The 20484-nt window shown below is 35.5% G+C and overlaps 2 protein-coding genes and 1 long non-coding RNA gene across 4 annotated transcripts; all 3 read left to right on the top strand.

Moving 5' to 3' along the window:
• Window positions 1-6585, top strand: LOC104712420 (insulin-degrading enzyme-like 2). The gene is made up of 26 exons (XM_010429323.2): window positions 1-234; window positions 316-391; window positions 555-622; window positions 729-820; window positions 916-989; window positions 1073-1116; window positions 1313-1364; window positions 1464-1586; window positions 1704-1816; window positions 1922-2084; window positions 2284-2376; window positions 2536-2621; window positions 2759-2845; window positions 3123-3226; window positions 3574-3676; window positions 3826-3921; window positions 4014-4203; window positions 4348-4409; window positions 4494-4598; window positions 4762-4963; window positions 5045-5253; window positions 5432-5556; window positions 5632-5683; window positions 5771-5857; window positions 5946-6068; window positions 6183-6585. The coding sequence occupies exons 1-26, from the start codon at window positions 88-90 to the stop codon at window positions 6495-6497; spliced, it is 2991 nt and encodes a 996-aa protein (XP_010427625.1). The 5' UTR covers window positions 1-87; the 3' UTR covers window positions 6498-6585.
• On the top strand, window positions 7883-15324 carry LOC104712421 (insulin-degrading enzyme-like 2). Of its 2 annotated transcripts, XM_019229376.1 has the most exons (27): window positions 7883-8089; window positions 8186-8261; window positions 8354-8421; window positions 8547-8638; window positions 8731-8804; window positions 8886-8929; window positions 9085-9136; window positions 9254-9376; window positions 9483-9595; window positions 9700-9862; window positions 10396-10488; window positions 10618-10703; window positions 10848-10934; window positions 11196-11299; window positions 11489-11591; window positions 11708-11803; window positions 11882-12071; window positions 12325-12386; window positions 12471-12575; window positions 12834-13035; window positions 13133-13267; window positions 13844-13917; window positions 14088-14212; window positions 14293-14344; window positions 14442-14528; window positions 14632-14754; window positions 14880-15324. In XM_019229376.1, exons 1-27 carry the CDS (start codon window positions 7952-7954, stop codon window positions 15123-15125), a joined length of 2913 nt encoding a protein of 970 aa, XP_019084921.1. In that variant the 5' UTR covers window positions 7883-7951; the 3' UTR covers window positions 15126-15324. The 2 variants fall into 2 exon arrangements, with proteins under 2 accessions (XP_019084921.1, XP_010427626.1); XM_010429324.2 differs by lacking the exon at window positions 13133-13267 and having other exon boundaries at window positions 13709-13917.
• On the top strand, window positions 16496-17993 carry LOC104712419. The gene is made up of 4 exons (XR_755513.2): window positions 16496-16555; window positions 17161-17283; window positions 17559-17764; window positions 17850-17993. It is a non-coding gene; the product is annotated as an uncharacterized LOC104712419 (long non-coding RNA).

Below are 20484 nucleotides of genomic sequence, written 5' to 3'. Positions count from 1 at the left end.
GCTTTCCTCTATGTTTTTAGAAAAAGACGTTGAACAAAACAGTACTACTAATTAACAACAATCCCAGAGTAAAATCATCGAACGGAGATGGCGGTTGGATTGGGAAACGCGACGGTGGCGTCTGGTGAATGTGGCGATACACTGAAGGCACGTACGGACAAGAGAGAGTATCGGAGGATTGTACTCAAAAATTCGCTCGAGGTGTTGTTAATCAGCGACCCAGAGACTGACAAGGTGAGCTCTCGATTCTTCACTCTTTTAATTTGGCTGCTGAAGGGATAGCTGAAGATTTCTAAGTTTCCTTTCTTCTCGTAGTGTGCTGCTTCAATGAACGTTAGCGTCGGATCGTTCTCGGACCCAGAAGGATTGGAAGGCCTAGCTCACTTCCTTGGTATATTTTATAATCATAGCAGGATTCAATCACTGAGCCTGGGTCTATTCTGGGTTGTATCAACTCTTTCCTGTTAATTAAAAGTCGAATTTAGTGTGGATTTAGATGGCCATGGGGTGAATAACTTCAGCTCGTTTTATTGTTTTTGCTGGTGGGGATTCAGAGCATATGCTATTTTATGCTAGTGAAAAATACCCAGAGGAAGATAGCTATTCCAAGTACATCACAGAGGTAACCTTCTTCTCTTATCTGTCTTGTCTCTGTAATATAATCTTGCTCATTATTATTTAGATAAAGATAAATTGGAATGTGCTTATTGGAATTTATCTGTTTGTAGCATGGAGGGAGTACAAATGCGTATACATCCACTGAAGATACAAACTACCATTTCGATATTAATACTGATTCTTTTGATGAAGCTTTGGACAGGTACACTTTCTCTTGTTTATTTCTCCTCTTGCTTACTAATGTTATCTGATTTGCCTTTTGATTATGTCGGATTCTTCTGTCATTTGCCTAACCAGGTTCGCACAGTTCTTTATCAAGCCATTGATGTCAGCTGATGCCACCATGAGGGAGATCAAGGCTGTCGACTCTGGTTAGCTTTTGACTTTCTTGATATCATTTCCTGTTGAATTTTATAAAAATATAACAAATTCTAACAAGTTCTCTCTCATCCAGAGCATCAGAAAAACTTGTTGTCAGATTCTTGGCGTTTGGGCCAGGTATTGACCCCTTCTCTCAACAACATATACCGTACTATATCTATCGATCTAGTTATTATTGGCACTGAAGAATGCATTTCACTGATTTTTCTTTGAACTTGTACTACTTTATATCTAAGCCCTTCATATTTGACTGTCCATAAGTCTGTTTATGTGTATGTAGCATCTAAGTTGAGTTTTGTCTTCCTATTTGCAGTTACAGAAGCATCTAAGTAGAGAAGACCATCCATATCACAAATTTAACACAGGTTTATGTTCTACTTATTCTTAACTGGTGTTGTGATGCATAAGAAACGTCACTGGTCCTTCCCAACTTTTTTTATCCAGAAAGTCATAATCTTGCGTAGGGAATATGGATACACTTCATGCACGACCAGAAGCAAAGGGTGTGAATACAAGAAGTGAACTACTGAAATTCTATGACGAATACTATTCTGCCAACATCATGCATCTGGTTGTTTATGGCAAGGGTAGGTTTTGAAGCTAACCCAATACTCGATTTTCTTTTCTTTTTGTTGAAGTTTCAGAAAACAAAAGTATTTAGCATATATAACATTTATTCATCTCTTTGCTCTGCATGTCTTCAGAAAACCTTGATAAAACTCAAGGCCTAGTGGAAGAGTTGTTCCAGGATGTTCGAAACACCAACAAGGGTATTCCTAGATTTCCTGGTCAGCCGTGTACTCTAGACCATTTGCAGGTTTTTGTTCCTTATTTTAGCTTATTTACAAGAAACGAAGAGAAATTCATGTTAGAACGTTTCTGAGGTGGTATCTTCTGTGGTGATGGTTTCCATTGGTTTTAGGTACTTGTGAAGGCTGTCCCAATAATGCAGGGTCACGAGCTTAGTGTTACATGGCCTGTGACTCCTAGTATCTATCATTATGAAGAGGCACCATGCAGGTATATTGGTGATCTTATTGGTCATGAAGGTGAAGGAAGTTTGTTTCATGCCTTAAAAATCTTGGGTAGGTTTTCTTTAGGGCCAAATTAATAAATTCTTTAGCAGTTTCTATCTTAAAGAGGTAACAAACTTCAAAGTAGGCTTAAAGAATAAGCTGTTGCTGCTAATAGTGACTGACGAGAAGTTAGAAATTAATTTTTCCTCTGTATTAATTTTGAAGGTGTTTCTTGCTTGATCTTAATTCTCCTTGATTTTATCCACAGGTTGGGCAACAGGACTCTATGCTGGCGAAGCAGACTGGAGTATGGAATATTCTTTCTTCAATGTTTCGATTGATCTTACTGATGCTGGCCATGGTGGGTTTCTGTATCCTTCTCTGTTTTATGTTATGCTGACCACGGAAGCTCGCAACAATCTTTCTTATGTTGAATAGACGGTATCGGTGTGCTTGATGATTAGTCAATACCTGATATTATCTGGATTTGGTTTGATTTTGTTTCTTGATTGGTATACAGAGCATATGCAAGATATTTTAGGGTTGTTGTTTAAACAGATTAAAGTCTTACAACAGTCTGGTGTTTCCCAGTGGATTTTTGATGAGGTATTGGTATTTTTAAGCTGTATGATCTATTTTTCCACCTTTTGTGTTATTGTCTGATTTTAAGCTGGCTAGTATTCCTACTGATTTATGTCTTGAAAGAGCCTGATACATCTGTTATTGTTGTTGTCTTGTTGAAGCTCTCAGCTATCTGTGAGGCAGAATTTCATTATCAAGCCAAAATAGACCCAATTTCTTATGTAGTGGATATTTCATCAAACATGACGGTAATAATATTCTTCAGCAGTTCAATCGACTTCTCATACTTTTTCCTATCGTTTAGCTTTTTGTATACCTACTTCTGCTATATTTATAGACGTAGTCTTTACGATGAACAAGAAGTATAGTAGATGCTCACCTCTCACAGTCTCATAAAGCATCAGTAGATCACCCATATGAAGTTTGATCGTTATGACTGAAGTTTGGAAACCCATTTGTGGCTGAATATTTCACTTATTTGTTTTTTTCTTTAATCTTCCGTGTCCTTTTGCAATTATCCTTCAGATATACCCAGCCAAGCATTGGCTGGTTGGATCATCACTACCTTCGAAATTCAATCCAGCTATCATACAAAAAGTTCTTGATGAGCTTTCTCCCAATAATGTTCGGTAAGTCTCTGTTCCTGGAATGTATTATTTTTCCTTGGTGCGTACTATCCTCTAAATGTCTTATAAACTCGTAGGTTTTCACCAACCAAATTTTTTATATATCCTATTTATTTTGAGAAAACTGAGGACGGTGCTAAATAAATGTTTTTATTGCTATCGACCATATGATTTCTTTAATGCAAAAATTTACATTAGCTTTTTGGCGGTTTATTTTAAGAATCCCTCAGTCCCCAATGTGTCATAGTCATGTTCATAAAATTTACGTGTAGTTCAAGCATTATAGTCCATACTGCTGACGGCCTACTAAGGTCGTTGTGTCGCAGAATCTAATGCCATTATATTTGTAGAATCTTTTGGGAATCAAATAAATTTGAAGGACAAACGGACAAGGTTGAGCCATGGTATAACACTGCGTATTCTCTTGAGAAGATAACCAAATTCACCATTCAGGTTGGCTTATGATGTAATAATTTCCTGAAGATCTGATTATACTTGCATATTTATTTTTCCTAGATGCTCGAATTTATATTCTGTTTGATTTAATATTTTTCTCTTACTCTGGAAGAAGTTCAATTTTGGTTGGTGCTTAACACAAACAGGAGTGGGTGCAGTCTGCCCCTGATGTAAACCTGCTTCAGCCAATACCTAATGTATTCATTCCTACAGACTTTTCATTAAAGGATTTTAAGGATAAGGTTCGGTTCCATCACTTTAGTTACAATTTACAACTGTCTTTTAGAGTTTATAATGTATGAAGCAGTAATCTTAACTCACGTAATCTGAACAGGACATCTTTCCTGTTTTGTTGAGGAAGACATCATTCTCAAGATTGTGGTATAAGCCTGATACAAAGTTTTTCAAACCAAAGGCATATGTTAAGATGGATTTCAACTGCCCCCTTGCAGTCAGCTCTCCCGACGCTGCAGTTCTTTCAAATATTTTTGTTTGGTTGCTGGAGGACTATTTGAATGAATATGGTAAGATTTGATAGATAGACCTCTTTCGGTTATTTCTCTTTTAACTACGGATTTCTCGTGATAGTTATCAAGAAATTTGTATGATAAATATGTGGAAAGGAAATTCTATTGTAGTTCTCATTAATCTTTACTTTTATGTCTCAGCTTATTATGCTCAAACTGCTGGTCTTGACTATGGATTAAGAATTTCGGACAATGGTTTTGAGGTGGGTTTGTACAAGGACGCTGGCGTTTCCTTGTGTATTTTGCTCTATAAATTTTATGTTTGACTTACAGTTTCTCATTTCCAGTTGTCTCTTGTTGGCTTTAATCACAAATTGAGGATCTTGCTGGAAGCAGTCATTCAAAAGATAGCAAGATTCGAAGTTAAATCTGACAGGTTTTCTGTTATCAAGGTAACCTTGTTACTATACTTCGTCCCTCTTTCTAAATTACGACGACTCTCCTTTTTAAGGGCTGTACGTGGTAAGATAGTGACAACTTCTCCTCCCTACATCTAATCAGCCGTGTTAACAGATTTACCAAATACATGTTTTCTGCCTCCCTGTCCTGTAATAGGAAACAGTCACAAAGGCATACCAAAATTACAAATTCCAACAACCATATGAACAAGCAACGTATTACTGCTCACTAGTATTACAAGATAAGAGTTGGCCTTGGACGGAGGAACTTGATGCTCTTTCTCATTTGGAAGCTGAAGACTTGGCTAAGTTCGTTCCAGTGCTGCTATCAAGGACATTTGTTGAATGCTATATAGCAGGTATCAACATTATCCCTGCTGTATGATTGTATTTGGTCTCTAACCCGTTCTTTTCTTAGCGGTTGTGATGTCTTATTTCAGGAAATGTTGAGAAGGATGAAGCTGAGTCAATGGCCAAGCATATTGAAGATGTTCTTTTTACCGACGCAAAACCAGTTTGTCGTCCGTTATTTCCATCCCAGTTCCTGACAAATAGGGTTACAGAGCTCATAACAGGAATGAAATACTTTTACCATCGTGAAGGTTCAAACTCCAGTGATGAAAACTCTGCTTTAGTGCATTATATTCAGGTATAGTTGTGACACAATTAGTAGATAACCATCGAAATAAGTGGCATCATTGAGCAGTTTTTTGCATGTCTTATAAAAGCTTTTCTTGTAGATCTTGGTACTTAGACTCTTTGTGAATTGTTTTTCTTCTTATTGACCTTCATGTTCTTGGTAACGGAAATTGGTTTACCACGAACAGGTTCATCAAGATGAATTTTCTATGAATAGTAAGCTTCAGCTTTTCGAACTAATTGCGAAGCAAGCCACATTTCATCAGCTTAGAACGATTGAGCAACTTGGCTATATCACGTCACTTTCTCTGAGGTAAATAGGAGTTTCTCATGTGTTTGAATATGTACTGAGTTATGTTTGATGCATAACCACTTTTCTGCAACACAGCAACGATTCTGGCGTCTATGGTGTTCAGTTCATTATCCAGTCTTCAGTTAAGGTACCAACTTGCATTGCTCCTCTACCACTTAGAATTTGGATAGTTAATGGATATCTATTTAACTGCCTTTAAGTTTATCGTTAATAGGGTCCTGGACATATTGATTCGAGGGTTAAGTCTCTACTCAAGGACCTTGAGAGTAAACTTTACAATATCAGCGATGAAGAATTCAAGGTAAGATGACAAAATCAGATACTATAAATGATATTTGCTTTACTTGAGAAAAACATTGATGTACTAATTGAGATGACTTTCACTTTAGAGCAATGTAACAACTTTGATAGACATGAAGCTCGAAAAAGACAAGAACTTGGATGAGGAATCCTGGTTTTACTGGGCCGAGATTCAAACTGGTACACTCAAATTCAATCGCATAGATGCAGAGGTAATCTCCTCCTTTTCAACTTCTTAGTACTTGCATAGCGAGTCTTCTTCGAAGTTCTAACAAGTGTTAATACAAGAGATCGATCGATTGATTTGGGGTTTGATTTATGGTTAGGTGGCTGAACTGAGAAAGCTAAAGAAGGAAGAACTGATAGAATTCTTTGAAAAATACATAAAGGTCGACACACCAAATAAGAAATCGTTGAGCATATGCGTATATGGAAACCAGCATTTGAAGGAAATGGCATCTGACAAAGACAAAACCCAATCACCATTCATAGAGATCGAGGACATTGTTGATTTCAGAAAGTCTCAACCTCTTTACGGGTCGTTGAAACTTTTGAGGAGGTACCCAACTCTTTTTCAGAGATATATAAAAGTACAACAAACACACATATGCCAAAGCGAATCAGTAGACTTTGTCAGCTAACATTTGGATCCAGTCATGGATGGAAAATTCAAAATAATATAATAAAGATGGAACTTGACGTCATAAATATAAAATTATTTGATGAAAATTTATGGCATATTTCAAAATATATATTTTTCTTAGTTATCATATTCAACTACTATTTAGGTCCCAATTTTATAAACTTAACAAAAAAAAAAATTCAACTTGACCAAGTGTGTGCAAGTTTCGTTGCCCCTTGGTACTCTTATTAATCGGGGAAAAATACACACTTGATGATAATAGTATAGAGTTATAGACGTAGACTCTAACCAACCACAGAGTGGATAATGACACTAGATTAGAGACAAAAAAGAAAAACCTTGGTTCTCCTGCCAGCTCCCGCAAACGCGTTTGCGGGTGGTAGCGGTTGCTAGCGATTGGTACCAATTACACAAACCGTTTTCAATCGCTCCAAATCGCTCCCAACCGCTTCAAACCACTGAATTCCAAAAGCTGCTTTCCGCAACCGTTTGTGTTTGCGGGTGATTGCGTTTTGAATTTTTTTTTTTCTTAAACTTGAAACAAATCAATGATAATAAAATAAATTATTTATATATCTTTTACCTAGCTATTTTATTCATTAAGTATGGGAGAAAATGAAGTACGAATATGATTGAGAATATTAAAAAATAAACAAATAAGATTTCAATTAACAATAACCCGGAAAACTTGGTGTAAATTTAATGGCGCATCGCACGTAAGTTCAAAAAATCTAAATAAATATAACATTTTCATCAAAATTTTAAGAAAATAAGATTACTTGTGAAAAAATATAAAAACAAATCACGAGTGACTCTTTTCAACTCTTGTTTGATCATTACAACCGATGCAAATACTGCCCCACAGAACTTATTGAGTGTGTGAGATTTAAGAAAGAAGACCTACGTTCTAAAACATATGTTTTGTCATTTATCAAATTACTTGATTAAAGTTTCAATATGAAATTTATTTATTTTTTAAATAATTATTTTAGTATTTTTAATGAATTTTAATTATAAATTAAGTTTAATAAATTTTTTGGTATTTTAAAACATTTGTATAGTTATATATTACATTTATTATGTTTTAACCGTTATTGCACCCGTTGGTCAACCAGTCGTAAACTCTCGCAAACGCATCCATTTTAAAACGCTAAACCAGTCATTCAAAACGCGTAATAACGCTTGAAACCGCAACCACCCGCTATCGCAATCTTCCGCAACCGCAACCGCAAACGCTGCGGTTGAACCAGTCAGGTCCTAACTATCACAAGTAATCGCCGTTGATCTGTACTACTTGCGAAAACATACACCGTTGATATTTTTAATCATACGTAGACTGTAGCACAGTAGATAACTGAAATAAAAGAAAGACGTTAGGCAGACATTAATGAGAGCCAAGAAAGAAGACTAATAAAAAGTCTACAAACAATCCCAAAAGAAATCGAAAGGTTGATGATGGCCACGCCCACGGCGACGGCGGATGGAGGTGACGAGATACTGAAGGCACGTACGGACACGAGAGAATATCGGAGGATTGTACTTAAGAATTCGCTGGAAGTGTTGTTAATCAGCGATCCAGACACTGACAAAGTAAGCTCTGGAGGATGATTCAATTTCAACTGTTCTACTTTTACCGATAAAATAAAATAAAAATCTGACGATTAATTTGTATCGGTGCTCTCTTAGTGTGCTGCTTCGATGAATGTTAGCGTCGGATCCTTCTCGGACCCAGAAGGATTGGAAGGCCTAGCTCATTTCCTTGGTACTTTTTTTGATTCCCAGTTTTTGTTTTATCTTCTTCTAAGTTCTAAGTATAGTCAATTTCGTTTAATGAGAGAGTCACTTCTTTATCAGAGCATATGCTATTTTATTCAAGTGAAAAATTCCCTGAGGAAAATGGTTTGTTCAAGTATGTCATTGAGGTAATGTTCTTCTCCTGCTCTGCTCTGGAATACAAAATTGATGTTACTTCTTGCATATTGAGATGATGCTCTTCTATATATTCTAAAGCGTTTATTGGATTCTGTTTTTTTTTTCTTGTTTGTAGCATGGAGGGAGTTCAAATGCTTATACAACTACTGAAGATACAAACTACCATTTCGATATCAACACAGATTGTTTTGATGAAGCTTTGGATAGGTTGACTTGCTTTAATTTTGCTTCTTTATTTGTTTATACTTATCTCGCTTACTAATAATCTTATTTGATCTGCCTTTTTATTCTGTAACCAGGTTTGCACAGTTCTTTATCAAACCACTAATGTCAGCTGATGCCACCATGAGAGAGATCAAGGCTGTCGACTCTGGTTAGCTTTTTTCACTTCCTTATACCTCTCCCGTTGAAATTTGTTGATATAACATATTCTAACATGTTTTCTCTCATCCAGAGCATCAGAAAAATCTGTTGTCTGATTCTAGGCGTCTGCGCCAGGTATTTTCCCTTGCTCTCAAGGACAATTCTTGTATTACATCAATCCATTTAGTTATTATAAGCACTAAGCCCTGCATATTTTACAACCCACATGTGTGTGTTGATGTGTATTTAGCATCTCACTTGAGTTTTGTCTTCCTTTTCCGTTCACACAGGTACAGAGGCTTTTAAGTAGAACAGACCATCCATATCACAAATTTGCCTCAGGTTCATGTTCGACCTATTTTTTAAGGATTGGTGTTGGCTGGCGTTCATAAGAAAAGTTAATGGTCGTTCCCTATTTTTTTTCTCTCCTGCTGCTAAGAAAGTGATAATTTTGCTTAGGTAACTTAGATACTCTTCATGTACAACCCGAAGCAAAAGGAGTAGATATAAGGAGTGAGCTGATTAAATTCTATGATGAACACTATTCTGCCAACATCATGCGTCTGGTTGTTTATGCAAAGGGTAGGTTTTGGAGCTAACCCAATACTCAAATCTCTTTTATTTCAGAAAACAGTAGTATTAACATATATATGAAATTTATATATCTCTTTCCTCTGGATGTCTTCAGAAAACCTTGATAAAACTCAAGGTTTAGTGGAAGAGTTATTCCAGGAAATTCGAAACACAGACAAGGGTATTCCTAGATTTCCTGGTCAGCCGTGTACTCTAGACCATTTGCAGGTTTTTGTTCCTTATTTTTAGCTTTAGCATTTACAAGAAACGAAGATAAATTCATGTTAAATTGTTGCTAAGGTGTGATGGTGTTTATTTCTCATTGGTTTTAGATTCTTGTGAAGATTGTTCCCATAAGGCAGGGACATGAGCTTATTGTTTCATGGCCTGTAACTCCTAGCATTCTCCATTATGAAGAAGGACCATGCAAGTACATTGGCCGTCTAATTGGTCACGAAGGCGAAGGAAGTTTGTTTCATGCCTTAAAAATCTTGGGTAGGTTTTCTTTAGGGCCAAACTAATAAATGATTTGGCATGTCATATATTGAAAAGTTTCTGTAGTCTCCAGCTCTGTCTTTCTGGTTGTCATTCTTTACTTTTTTGTGGAGGATAAGTTACGTTGTTTCGACTGATAGTCACGAGAAATCATAAAGATTAGTTGTTTCCTGGAATAACGTTTTTGGAGTATGAGTTGTTTCCCCTGTATTAGTCGCTGTGAATATCACAGAACACTTATTTACATTGCCTCGTAGACAGTTAGAAAAGTGACTTAGAAAGCTGTTCTTTGTTGTTTCCGCTGTTGATGGTAGCTATAAAAAATATTTCCTATATTAGTGTGTTGTATAGGCTATAGTGTCCTGACTATATTCCGGAAGAGAGTAATATGGGAGGTTTTATTTTATTTTTGTGGAGCTGGCTAGGGAAGTGTTTGTCTCAACTGCTTGTTTACTTAAATTTTGTGATACAGACCTGTGTATCAGCAGTGCTGCAATCAGTAATCTTGCCTTATTTTCTTAATACTTCCACAGGTTGGGCAACGAGACTGCATGCTGGTGAAGCATGGTTGAGTATAGAGTATTCATTCTTCAATGTTTCGATAACTCTTACTGATTCTGGCCATGGTGGGTTACTGTATTGTTTCATGTTTTGTTATAACATTCTCAGAAGCTTGTTGTATTGGTGTCTTCATGTCCTATATTACTCAGTACCTGATATGATCTTGAATTTTTTTTATTTTGATTTGTATACAGAGCATATGCAAGATATTGTAGGATTGTTGTTCAGACACATTAACCTTATACAACAGTCTGGTGTTTCCCAATGGATTTTCGATGAGGTATTGGTATTATTAAGCTGTACATGACTTCTAGGACTTATATTTCCAAAAAATTTCTGTTATTGTCTGCTTTTTAATCTGGCTAGTATTCCTATTGATTCAGTGTTCTTACAGAGTTTGATACATTTGTCATTGTTGTTATAGCTCTCAGCTATCTGTGAGGCAGAGTTTCATTATCAAGCCAAAATACACCCAATGTCTTATGCGATACGTATTTCATCAAACATGACGGTAATATTGTATTATTTTTCAGTTGTTCAATCTACTTTTCATACTTTTCCTGTCATTTAAGCTTCGTTTGTATCTATATCTATAGTTGGCCTTTACGATATACAAAGAGTAGAATAGATGCTTAACCTCATACAATCTCATTAGTAGATCACACCCATATGAAGTTTGATCTTTGTGACTGAAGTTCGTCAACTCGGTTTCTTGGCTGATCATTTCACTTTTTGTTTTAATCTTCTGTGTCTGATTCCAATTTTGCTTCAGATATACCCAACCAAGCATTGGCTGGTTAAATCATCACTGCCATGGAAATTTAATCCAGCTAGTGTGGAAAAGGTTCTCGATGAGCTTTCTCCCAATAATGTTCGGTAAGTCTCGTCTTCTAAACTCATAGGTTTTCATTAAGCTAAATTTGTATTTGTCCCATTTATTCTGAGGACGGTGCTTCAACAATTGATCTCTATTTGTAGAATCTTTTGGAAATGGGTCCCATTTATTCTGAGGACGGTCATAAGATCTCTATATTAAGTAGTTCAACAATTGATCTCTATTTGTAGAATCTTTTGGAAATCAAATAAATTTGAAGGTGAAACTGACAAGGTTGAGCCATGGTATAACACTCCTTATTCTCTTGAGAAGATGACTAAATTCACCATTCAGGTTGGGCTTTTGATGTATTGATTTCTTGAAGATCTTTCTATACTTGCATGTTTGATTCAGTATGTTTATATTACTCTGGAGGAAGTTCAGTTTTGATTTGTGATTAATAATTACAGGAGTGGGTGCAGTCTGCTCCTGATGTAAATCTGCAGCTACCAACACCTAATATCTACATTCCTACGGATTTTTCATTGAAGGATGTTAAGGATAAGGTTCAGTTCCATCACTTTAGTTACAATTTACAAATGTAAATGTATAGAGCAGTTATCTTATATCAAGTTCTGGAACAGGACATCTTTCCTGTTTTGTTGAGAAAGACATCATTCTCAAGATTGTGGTATAAGCCTGATACAAAATTCTTCAGACCAAAGGCATATGTTAAGATGGATTTCAACTGCCCCCTTGCAGTCAGCTCTCCAGACGCTGCGGTTCTTTCAAATATTTTTGTTTCTTTGCTAGAGGACTATTTGAATGAATATGGTAAGATTTGATACATTAGAACTCGGTTATTTCTCTTTCAGTATATAGCCTTTCTACATTATCACTACTCAGTTATTTATTACAATAGTTCTGCTGGGAGTTCCTTGCTTTATATTGCAATATTTCTAAGCCAAGTTAAAATATGTTATATTGAAGAACGGGATAAAACTAGAGTTAGGTGATAAGCCTTCCTAGTTTTTGTTATTATGTCGGGAAAACTGTTTCATCAATCTGTATACTTTCTATGTTTCAGCTTATTATGCTCATGTTGCTGGTCTTCGCTATGGATTAAGTCTTTCGAAAAATGGTTTTGAGGTGGGTTTGCACAAAATTCTGGCGTTTTCTTGTGTCTTTTGCTCTAAGAATTGATCATGTTAGACTAACAGTTTCTCATTACAGCTCTCTCTTGTTGGCTTTAATCACAAAATGAGTATCTTGCTGGAAGCTATCATTCGAAAGATAGCAAAATTCCAAGTGAAACCTGATAGGTTTTCTGTTATCAAGGTAACCTTATTAGCTAGTAGAGATATTATCCAGTAAGCATTGTACCAGATTTGTTGACTAATAAAAAGTCTACAAACAATGCCAAAAGAAATCGAAAGGTTTGCTTTAAGAATTAAAGCATCCCTTCAATACGTAGACTCTCATTGCTTGTTACTGCTCAATAGACCCAATTTCTTAAGTAGAGATATTATCCAATAAGCATTGTACCAGATTTGCTGAATAATCCATGTTTTCATGCTTCCTTGTCCTATATTATAGGAAACAGTCACAAAGGCATACAAAAATTACAAATTCCGACAACCGTATGAACAAGCAATGAGTTACTGCTCAATGGTATTACAAGATAACTCTTGGCCTTGGACAGAGAAATTAGATGCTCTTTCTTGTTTGGAAGCTGAAGACTTGGCGAATTTTGTTCCAATGTTGTTATCGAGGACGTTTGTTGAGTGCTATATAGCAGGTCTCAACTCATTATCCCTGCTCTATGATATAGTCTTTGGTCTCTAGTCCTTTTTGTTTTTGTGTCAGTCATATAATTAAATAGAAACTCGTTTCAGGAAATGTTGAGAAGAGTGAAGCTGAGTCAATGGTCAAGCATATGGAAGATGTTCTCTTTAATGACCCAAAACCTATCTGTCGTCCGTTATATCCATCCCAGTTCCTGACAAGCAGAGTTGCAGAGCTCGGAACAGGAATGAAATACTNAAAGTGAAACCTGATAGGTTTTCTGTTATCAAGGTAACCTTATTAGCTAGTAGAGATATTATCCAATAAGAATTGTACCCGAGTTGTTGAATAATCCATGTTTTCATGCTTTCTTGTCCTATATAATAGGAAACAGTCACAAAGGCATACAAAAATTACAAATTCCGACAACCATATGAACAAGCAATGAGTTACTGCTCAATGGTATTACAAGATAACTCTTGGCCTTGGACAGAGAAATTAGATGCTCTTTCTTGTTTGGAAGCTGAAGACTTGGCGAATTTTGTTCCAATGTTGTTATCGAGGACGTTTGTTGAGTGCTATATAGCAGGTCTCAACTCATTATCCCTGCTCTATGATATAGTCTTTGGTCTCTAGTCCTTTTTGTTTTTGTGTCAGTCATATAATTAAATAGAAACTCGTTTCAGGAAATGTTGAGAAGAGTGAAGCTGAGTCAATGGTCAAGCATATGGAAGATGTTCTTTTTAATGACCCAAAACCTATCTGTCGTCCGCTACTTCCATCTCAGTTCCTGACAAGCAGAGTTGCAGAGCTCGGAACAGGAATGAAATACTTCTACCATCAAGAAGGCTCAAACCCCAGCGATGAAAACTCTGCTCTAGTGCATTATATTCAGGTACACTTGCGACAAGATTGATACATCTTATTGGTCTCATCAACCAGCTTTTGCATGTCTTATAAAGCATTTCTTGTAGATTATGGTACTTAGACCCATTATGAGTGTAGAAGGTTTCTTCTTGTAGAACTTGGTTCTCTTGCTAACATAAATTGGTTTCCCAAGAACAGATTCATCAAGATGAATTTTCCATGAATATCAAACTTCAGCTTTTTAAACTTGTCTCAAAGCAAGCCACTTTTCACCAGCTTAGGACAGTTGAGCAACTTGGTTACATCACTTCTCTTTCTCAAAGGTACATAAGTATTTTTGTCATACGTTTCAATGCTCCTGAGTTCTCGCTGATACATAAATAATTATGTTTCTGCGACACAGAAACGATTCTGGTGTCTATGGTTTGCAGTTCTATGTTCAGTCTTCAGTAAAGGTACCAAACTACCAAACTGTCTTGCCTCTCTGCCACTCAGACTTTGCATAACCCTTTCTAGTTAATGCATTAATCGCCTTGAGTTTGCTGCTAATAGGGTCCTGGACATATTGATTCAAGGGTCGAGTCACTACTCAAGGATCTTGAGAGTAAACTTTACATGATGAGCGATGAGGAATTTAAGGTGAGAAGGCACAACCAAATATTGTATATCATATTTGCTTTGCTGGAACTTAACATTTTGGTGCAAAGAGATATCTCACTAACTGACATGACTTGCTACTCAGAGCAATGTAACAGCTTTGATAGACATGAAGCTTGAAAAAGCCAAGAACTTGAACGAGGAATCCCGATTTTACTGGGGAGAGATTCAAAAAGGGACACTTAAGTTCAACCGCAAAGATGCAGAGGTAATAGACAAAATACCTATTTCCAACTTCTTCCTATAGCAATCTCTGAATTAAGAACTTTGTACTTGCATTGAGAGTCTTCTTCAAAGAGATGTTAACAACTAAGTTGTTGTGTAAATTATTAGGTGGCTGCACTGAGAGAGCTAAAGAAGGAAGAATTGATCGATTTCTTCGACGGATACATAAAGGTTGATGCACCGAAAAAGAAATCGTGGAGTATATGCGTTTACGGAAACCAACATGTAAACGAAATGGCATCTGACAAAGACAAAGTTGTGTCACCATCCATAAAAGTCGAAGACATTGTTGGTTTCAGAAACTCTCAACCTCTTTACGGATCGTTGAGCGGATGTGGACAGCTGAAACTGTGAATGAGGTCCCAACACTTCTCAAGGATATACACAAACACTCATATACGAAAATGTGAACAATTTATTTGTTAGAAAACAGAGTCTTATCATCTTAGATAGAACTCTGCATTATTAACGACTGGTTTATATTTCGATGTAATAAGTGATCGAAATCGGTGAGCTGTACATATATTAAAATGGCTGCCTGTTTAAACCCTCATAGCTTGATGGACAGCTCAAATATCTCACTCTTGAAAATACTAAAGTTAGCTGATCACTGATCTTTCTATCAAGCTATTAGGATTTGAATATGTGAAACGCCTTCCTAGCTGATCATTTATCCTGACTTCTTCCAAAAGCAACTGAAAAGTTTGGTTAATGCAGTCTCTCACACAGTTCTAATTTAAAGCAACCCTTCAATATTAGTTTGTTTTTGGGTCGCAAGCCCAACACATGCTTTAAATTATAATCCGATCCATCAAACCATTGTTCTCTTACTTGCTATTGGGCCACTACTCAAAAGAACCAAGTTATAATCGGCCCACTACGAAAAGGGCAGAATCCAGCAATCTAGACAGAATCTATGCCGGGGGAGAGACCGGGACGGTGGCTGCTGGGGGAGCGGTGGCTGCCAAGGAAGCGGTGGCTGCTGCCGGGGGAGAGACCAGAACGGTGGCTGCTGCCGGAGTAGAGATCGGGACGGTGGCTGCTGCCGGGATGGTGCCAGTGCGACGGCGCAAAAGATAGGAGAGGAGGGGTTCCTGAGCCTAAGACGAAAACACCGAAAGTTAAAAGTTACTCCTTTATGGATTTGATCATACTCATGTCACACCATCATTTAGAGACAATCAGACAACCATTTGTAAATAAATAAAATACTAACCATACTATATTCGATTTAAAAAATGCTATGAAACATCAAATTATATAACATATTATAGTATACAGTCAAAATAATTTTTACTGATACTCTTATCAGTTATACCATGTACAAGTAAAAATCTTTTAAAAAAAAAAAAAAAACCTATTTTTATGAATAGTATGTTCTATTTTAAACAATTCTGGTATTTGCCCAGTCACCATCATGTCAGAGAATACCATTTGTAAAATACCAATATAACATATAGAGAGTTAAAAAAAAAAAAAAAAAAAAGAGACTTTTTTGGCTTAGACCATGTGCATCGGTGTAGTTTTGGACCGTCCCCCGTTATTTTTCGATTTAAAATAAATAAAAAAAGGCTCAATTCAGAAGAAACGTATCTTCATTTGGGACGTTTTTTGTCCGTCTACTTGGACATGTGCTATGTTGTGATTGGTTGAAGATTTTCTGTAGGGTTAAAACAAAATAATTTGTCGAGACAAATTTCTAGACTTTTCTCTTCTATCTCAACGAATTCCCGTAGCTGATCTTCTCTCCCGAAATCTATCAATCGAGTGAACGTTGCTTTGAGGTTAATGATCCCGTCTCCTCTTCTTCTTCTTCTTCTCTGTTATCTAATTCTAAAGTTTCTTCCTTTTTTTTTCTCTCAATTTTTGATTGATTGCAAAAGAGTCTTCTCTGTTAGCAAGTTTTGTTAAATCTTTCGATTTCAAGTTTTTGGGTTTCGAAGTTTTGATTTTAATAAGCAATCAGCTGTTTAGTATAAGAATCAATTCATTTCCTTTTGGTATTTTTTTCTCTCTTTCTTTCTAATTTTGTCTCTCTATAGATAACATTTGGTTTTGTCCGATGATGATCGTTGATTGTTTTTCACATGGTTAAGTTTGGTGTTGACAATTTCTGTTTTCAATAGAAGAAAGAATCATGTGATACAGAGACATAGTCAAAAGATCTTATCTGATAAGGATATGCTAATCTATTGGATACAGAGACATAGCTTATATCGGGTTTTGCTTAGAAGTTGCATTAGCCATCTTCTCTTGGATAATCTATTTGGAATAACGGCTAAGCAACTGTCTCTTTTGCTATGAGCTTCTATTCGATGTTGTGTGTACGTTTACTGCATATGCTTATTCTCTCTCTGAATTTTCTTTTTTGGTTGTTGGGCATTGACAGAAGGAACACAAGAACGTTTTTGGATTCTGGGGAATTATGGATTTTAAAGGTAAAAAATGGGTTGGGAATATGTACCAGAAGTTTGAAGCAATGTGCTTAGAGGTTGAAGAGATCATTGTGCAGGTGAATGCTTCTAAAAGTCCTCTGAACATTGTAACCAACTTCTTATTTCTCTCTTTGTAGATTGCCTCCAACTTCTTATTTCTCTCTTTGCAAATTACCCAATAGAACTGTGCACCAATCACTTCAATGTTTCTGTGAGACAGCCGGATGTAGTATTTTATCAGTACACTGTAAGATTGATTAGTTGTTTTTTCTGCATTCTTTTACCAGTGTTTGTGTGTGAGAGAGAGATGCTTGACATATTTAGATGCTTGACATATTTTGCTTTCTTGCAGGTTAGTATCACCACAGAAACGGGTGATGATTTCAAAGGAAAAGGCATAGGCAGAAAGCTTATGGACCAACTATTCAAGACTTACTCTTCTGATCTTGATGGTAAAAGTTTGGTATATGATGGAGAAAAGACTTTATATACTGTTGGTCCTCTGCCATAGAACGAATTTGACTTTCAAGTCATCTTGGAAGGTTCATTTTCAAAACGGTGTGTCCCTCTTATTTGGAATAATATTTAATCTTCTCAAGATAGATCTTGTTGATGTTCTAACACAGTCTTGTTAAGTTTGTAGCGATTGTGGTGTCTATGATGGTGGTAGTCCTTCCAGTACTTGCAAAAGATCAAAACGTTCTTTCTTGCCAAGAAGTTACAAGGTTCAGATACATTTTACTGCAAAAATACCGTTTAAGTATGTTCTTGTCAATCAGAGAGGAGCCGATACACCAGATAAAAGTGATCAGGATGCACTTTCGCTTAACATTGTTATTTTTCATTATATGTTGTTGTTTTTCAATTTTTTGTAACTTTGTAACATTGGTATTTTTCATTGTAATGTTTAAACTTTCAAAATATTATTATTTTATTTGAAGGACCAAATATAAATAACCACCAATGCTCATACTAAAAATAAGAAACTTTCAAAATATTATTATTAAATATGAGGGACCAAAAAAAGTCCCAACCGATGTGGATGCTCTTAGATACTCATGTCACACACCATCATCTCAGAAAATACCATTTATAAATAAAAAAGAATACTAAACAATGCTGGTATAGTCATAGTCCTAAACTAAAAACTGGATGCAAAATATAAAAACAAACCAACAAAAAAACTAACACGAATACACCATAGTTTCACCATGTTTAACTCTCTATGAGACTTCACCGGAAGTTTTTTTAAAAAAAGAAGCTTGATAGATACCAGTATTTGTAATTCTTGAAGAAAAATGAAAATTTACCGTAAGAAAATAAAAACAAACAAGAAAGTGTATGGATTATCTCTGAGATTTTAAAACCACCATCGATCAAATTCACGTTCACTTTACTTAATTGCAAATACAAATTTACATGGATTGCAATTGGAAATAACTAACAATTTTACCCAAATCTAAATGTACCTGACGTGGCTGAGCAAAGAAGCTCGCCAGAACCAACACATAACCAACGGCGGTGCCTATCTCCTTTAACAAATCACGTTGTTCTTTCATTAATTCTATCTCCAGCTTTTGATCCATGAAAATTTTTCCGCCGTATGCGGCGGCAAGATAACTTGAGAACTGCACCACACGGCGTAGGGCTGACTACGATTTAGGAACAGGAATATGATATTCTTTTCCATTTAACAAATTTTTTACTATTTGAAAGTAATGTTACATTTTTCAATAAATAAAGAACAATAATATTTTTTCAAAAATTGATGAGTAACAAATGGAACAAAAAATGAACAAATAAAATTCGTTTTCTATTTTAAAATAAAGATTTTTTTTGTTTATAAACAATATTTCAAATTTTTAATATAATAGTTTTCATATTTTTCACAATGTATTGACAGAAATTTTTTTATGTATATATGAATTTCATGTTAAACTTATCTTAAGGCTCTATTTGAAAACTGCATCAATAATAAGAGATGTTTATATCGTAAATAAAAACTAAAAATATTTTAAATTACTTTTAAAATTTTATTGTAGGTTAATATTAATTATTAATATTTAATATGACATATCTAAAATTTAATTCACAAAATTTATTTTAAAAACAAATGTAAAATTCATTATATATATACATTAAAAGTAGTATTATATTATCATTGAAATTTGATTTATTTAATATTTAATATATTTAAAAATATATATATTTTGTAATCTAGACATATATGTCTGTGTGTGTGGGAACTAAGAGGAGAATTCAAAAAAGTATTATTTTATTATATAATCAAATTTTGTTATTTTTTATATTGACCTAACTTTATTAATTTTATAGTGTTTATTAATTTATAGAAGTTTTACAGTATGAAATAATGAATCATACCAGAGAAGCAATATATTACATTTACCGGAACATAAGTTCATGTAAACATAACACAGGATACAAGTAATTTACACTAGAATCTGGGAAACAAAAGACTTCAGTCGGGCAGTCAATATTTACTCATTTCAAGAATGCCACTTAAGCGAAAGACTTTGCAAATATAAAATTGATGTTTATTTACCGCTGTATTTCATATGGATTACTTGTTGGTACATCTTGTAGAGGGATAGCATAGTAGGAACTAGGAACCCTTCATCACGTCTGAACAATACCCAACCTTTATTTTTAGTACTTTCATGAGAGCAAGCCGGAGATATAAATTTTAGTAAGTACTTTCATCAAAAGGGCAGAATTCTTCTCTTGTTTCTCTTATTTCACTTGGTAAATAATATAAATTTTTAATGACACATCAGTGTCTTATATATCATGATAATTATGACATGTATTGTTGTTTCTGACAGGGCTCAGGTTTGCGGGTACGTGAGATGGAAGTGCTCGAGTCTTAGGAACTATGCTCTCTATCTTTTGAATGAGGTACGTCATCCATGGAAATGTTGTGTTTCTTACTTCTTTTTCTCAACTTCTAATTATTCCCTTAGTTTCCTTATGATCATATCTATCTCTTAACTTATATGTTTTGACTTTTTCTGCTACACCTGGAACGAAGGAAATATCCAAATATGTTGATCGGGGAACGCTTGAAATGTGTCTCATCATTACTTCTCTGGCAGTGGTAATACTTCTTTTCAAGTCTCCTGTCCAACAATCTTCATTTTTCAAGTCAGTAGCTTTATGTCAAAGGGCTCACTTGCATAGGTCATGGCGGGATCAGGAGACTTGCAAGTTTTGTGGTTGTTGAGATTTCTCCGCAGCCAAAACTCTGCTGATGGACATGC

This window comes from Camelina sativa, chromosome 9 (assembly GCF_000633955.1).
Source record: "Camelina sativa cultivar DH55 chromosome 9, Cs, whole genome shotgun sequence".
NCBI lineage: Eukaryota > Viridiplantae > Streptophyta > Magnoliopsida > Brassicales > Brassicaceae > Camelina > Camelina sativa.
This window is presented reverse-complemented; position numbering and strand designations above follow the sequence as displayed.

Excerpts from the sequence above, each read along its gene's own strand:
- LOC104712421 (XM_010429324.2), top strand. The coding sequence starts at position 7,952 with ATGATGGCCACGCCCACGGCGACGGCGGATGGAGGTGACGAGATACTG. Across the intron at positions 8,262-8,353 it reads AGGCCTAGCTCATTTCCTTG|AGCATATGCTATTTTATTCA; the intron begins GTACTTTTTTTG and ends CTTCTTTATCAG. Across the intron at positions 10,704-10,847 it reads CCCAATGGATTTTCGATGAG|CTCTCAGCTATCTGTGAGGC; the intron begins GTATTGGTATTA and ends TTGTTGTTATAG.
- LOC104712420 (XM_010429323.2), top strand. The coding sequence starts at position 88 with ATGGCGGTTGGATTGGGAAACGCGACGGTGGCGTCTGGTGAATGTGGC. Across the intron at positions 821-915 it reads TTTGATGAAGCTTTGGACAG|GTTCGCACAGTTCTTTATCA; the intron begins GTACACTTTCTC and ends TTGCCTAACCAG. Across the intron at positions 6,069-6,182 it reads TCAATCGCATAGATGCAGAG|GTGGCTGAACTGAGAAAGCT; the intron begins GTAATCTCCTCC and ends ATTTATGGTTAG.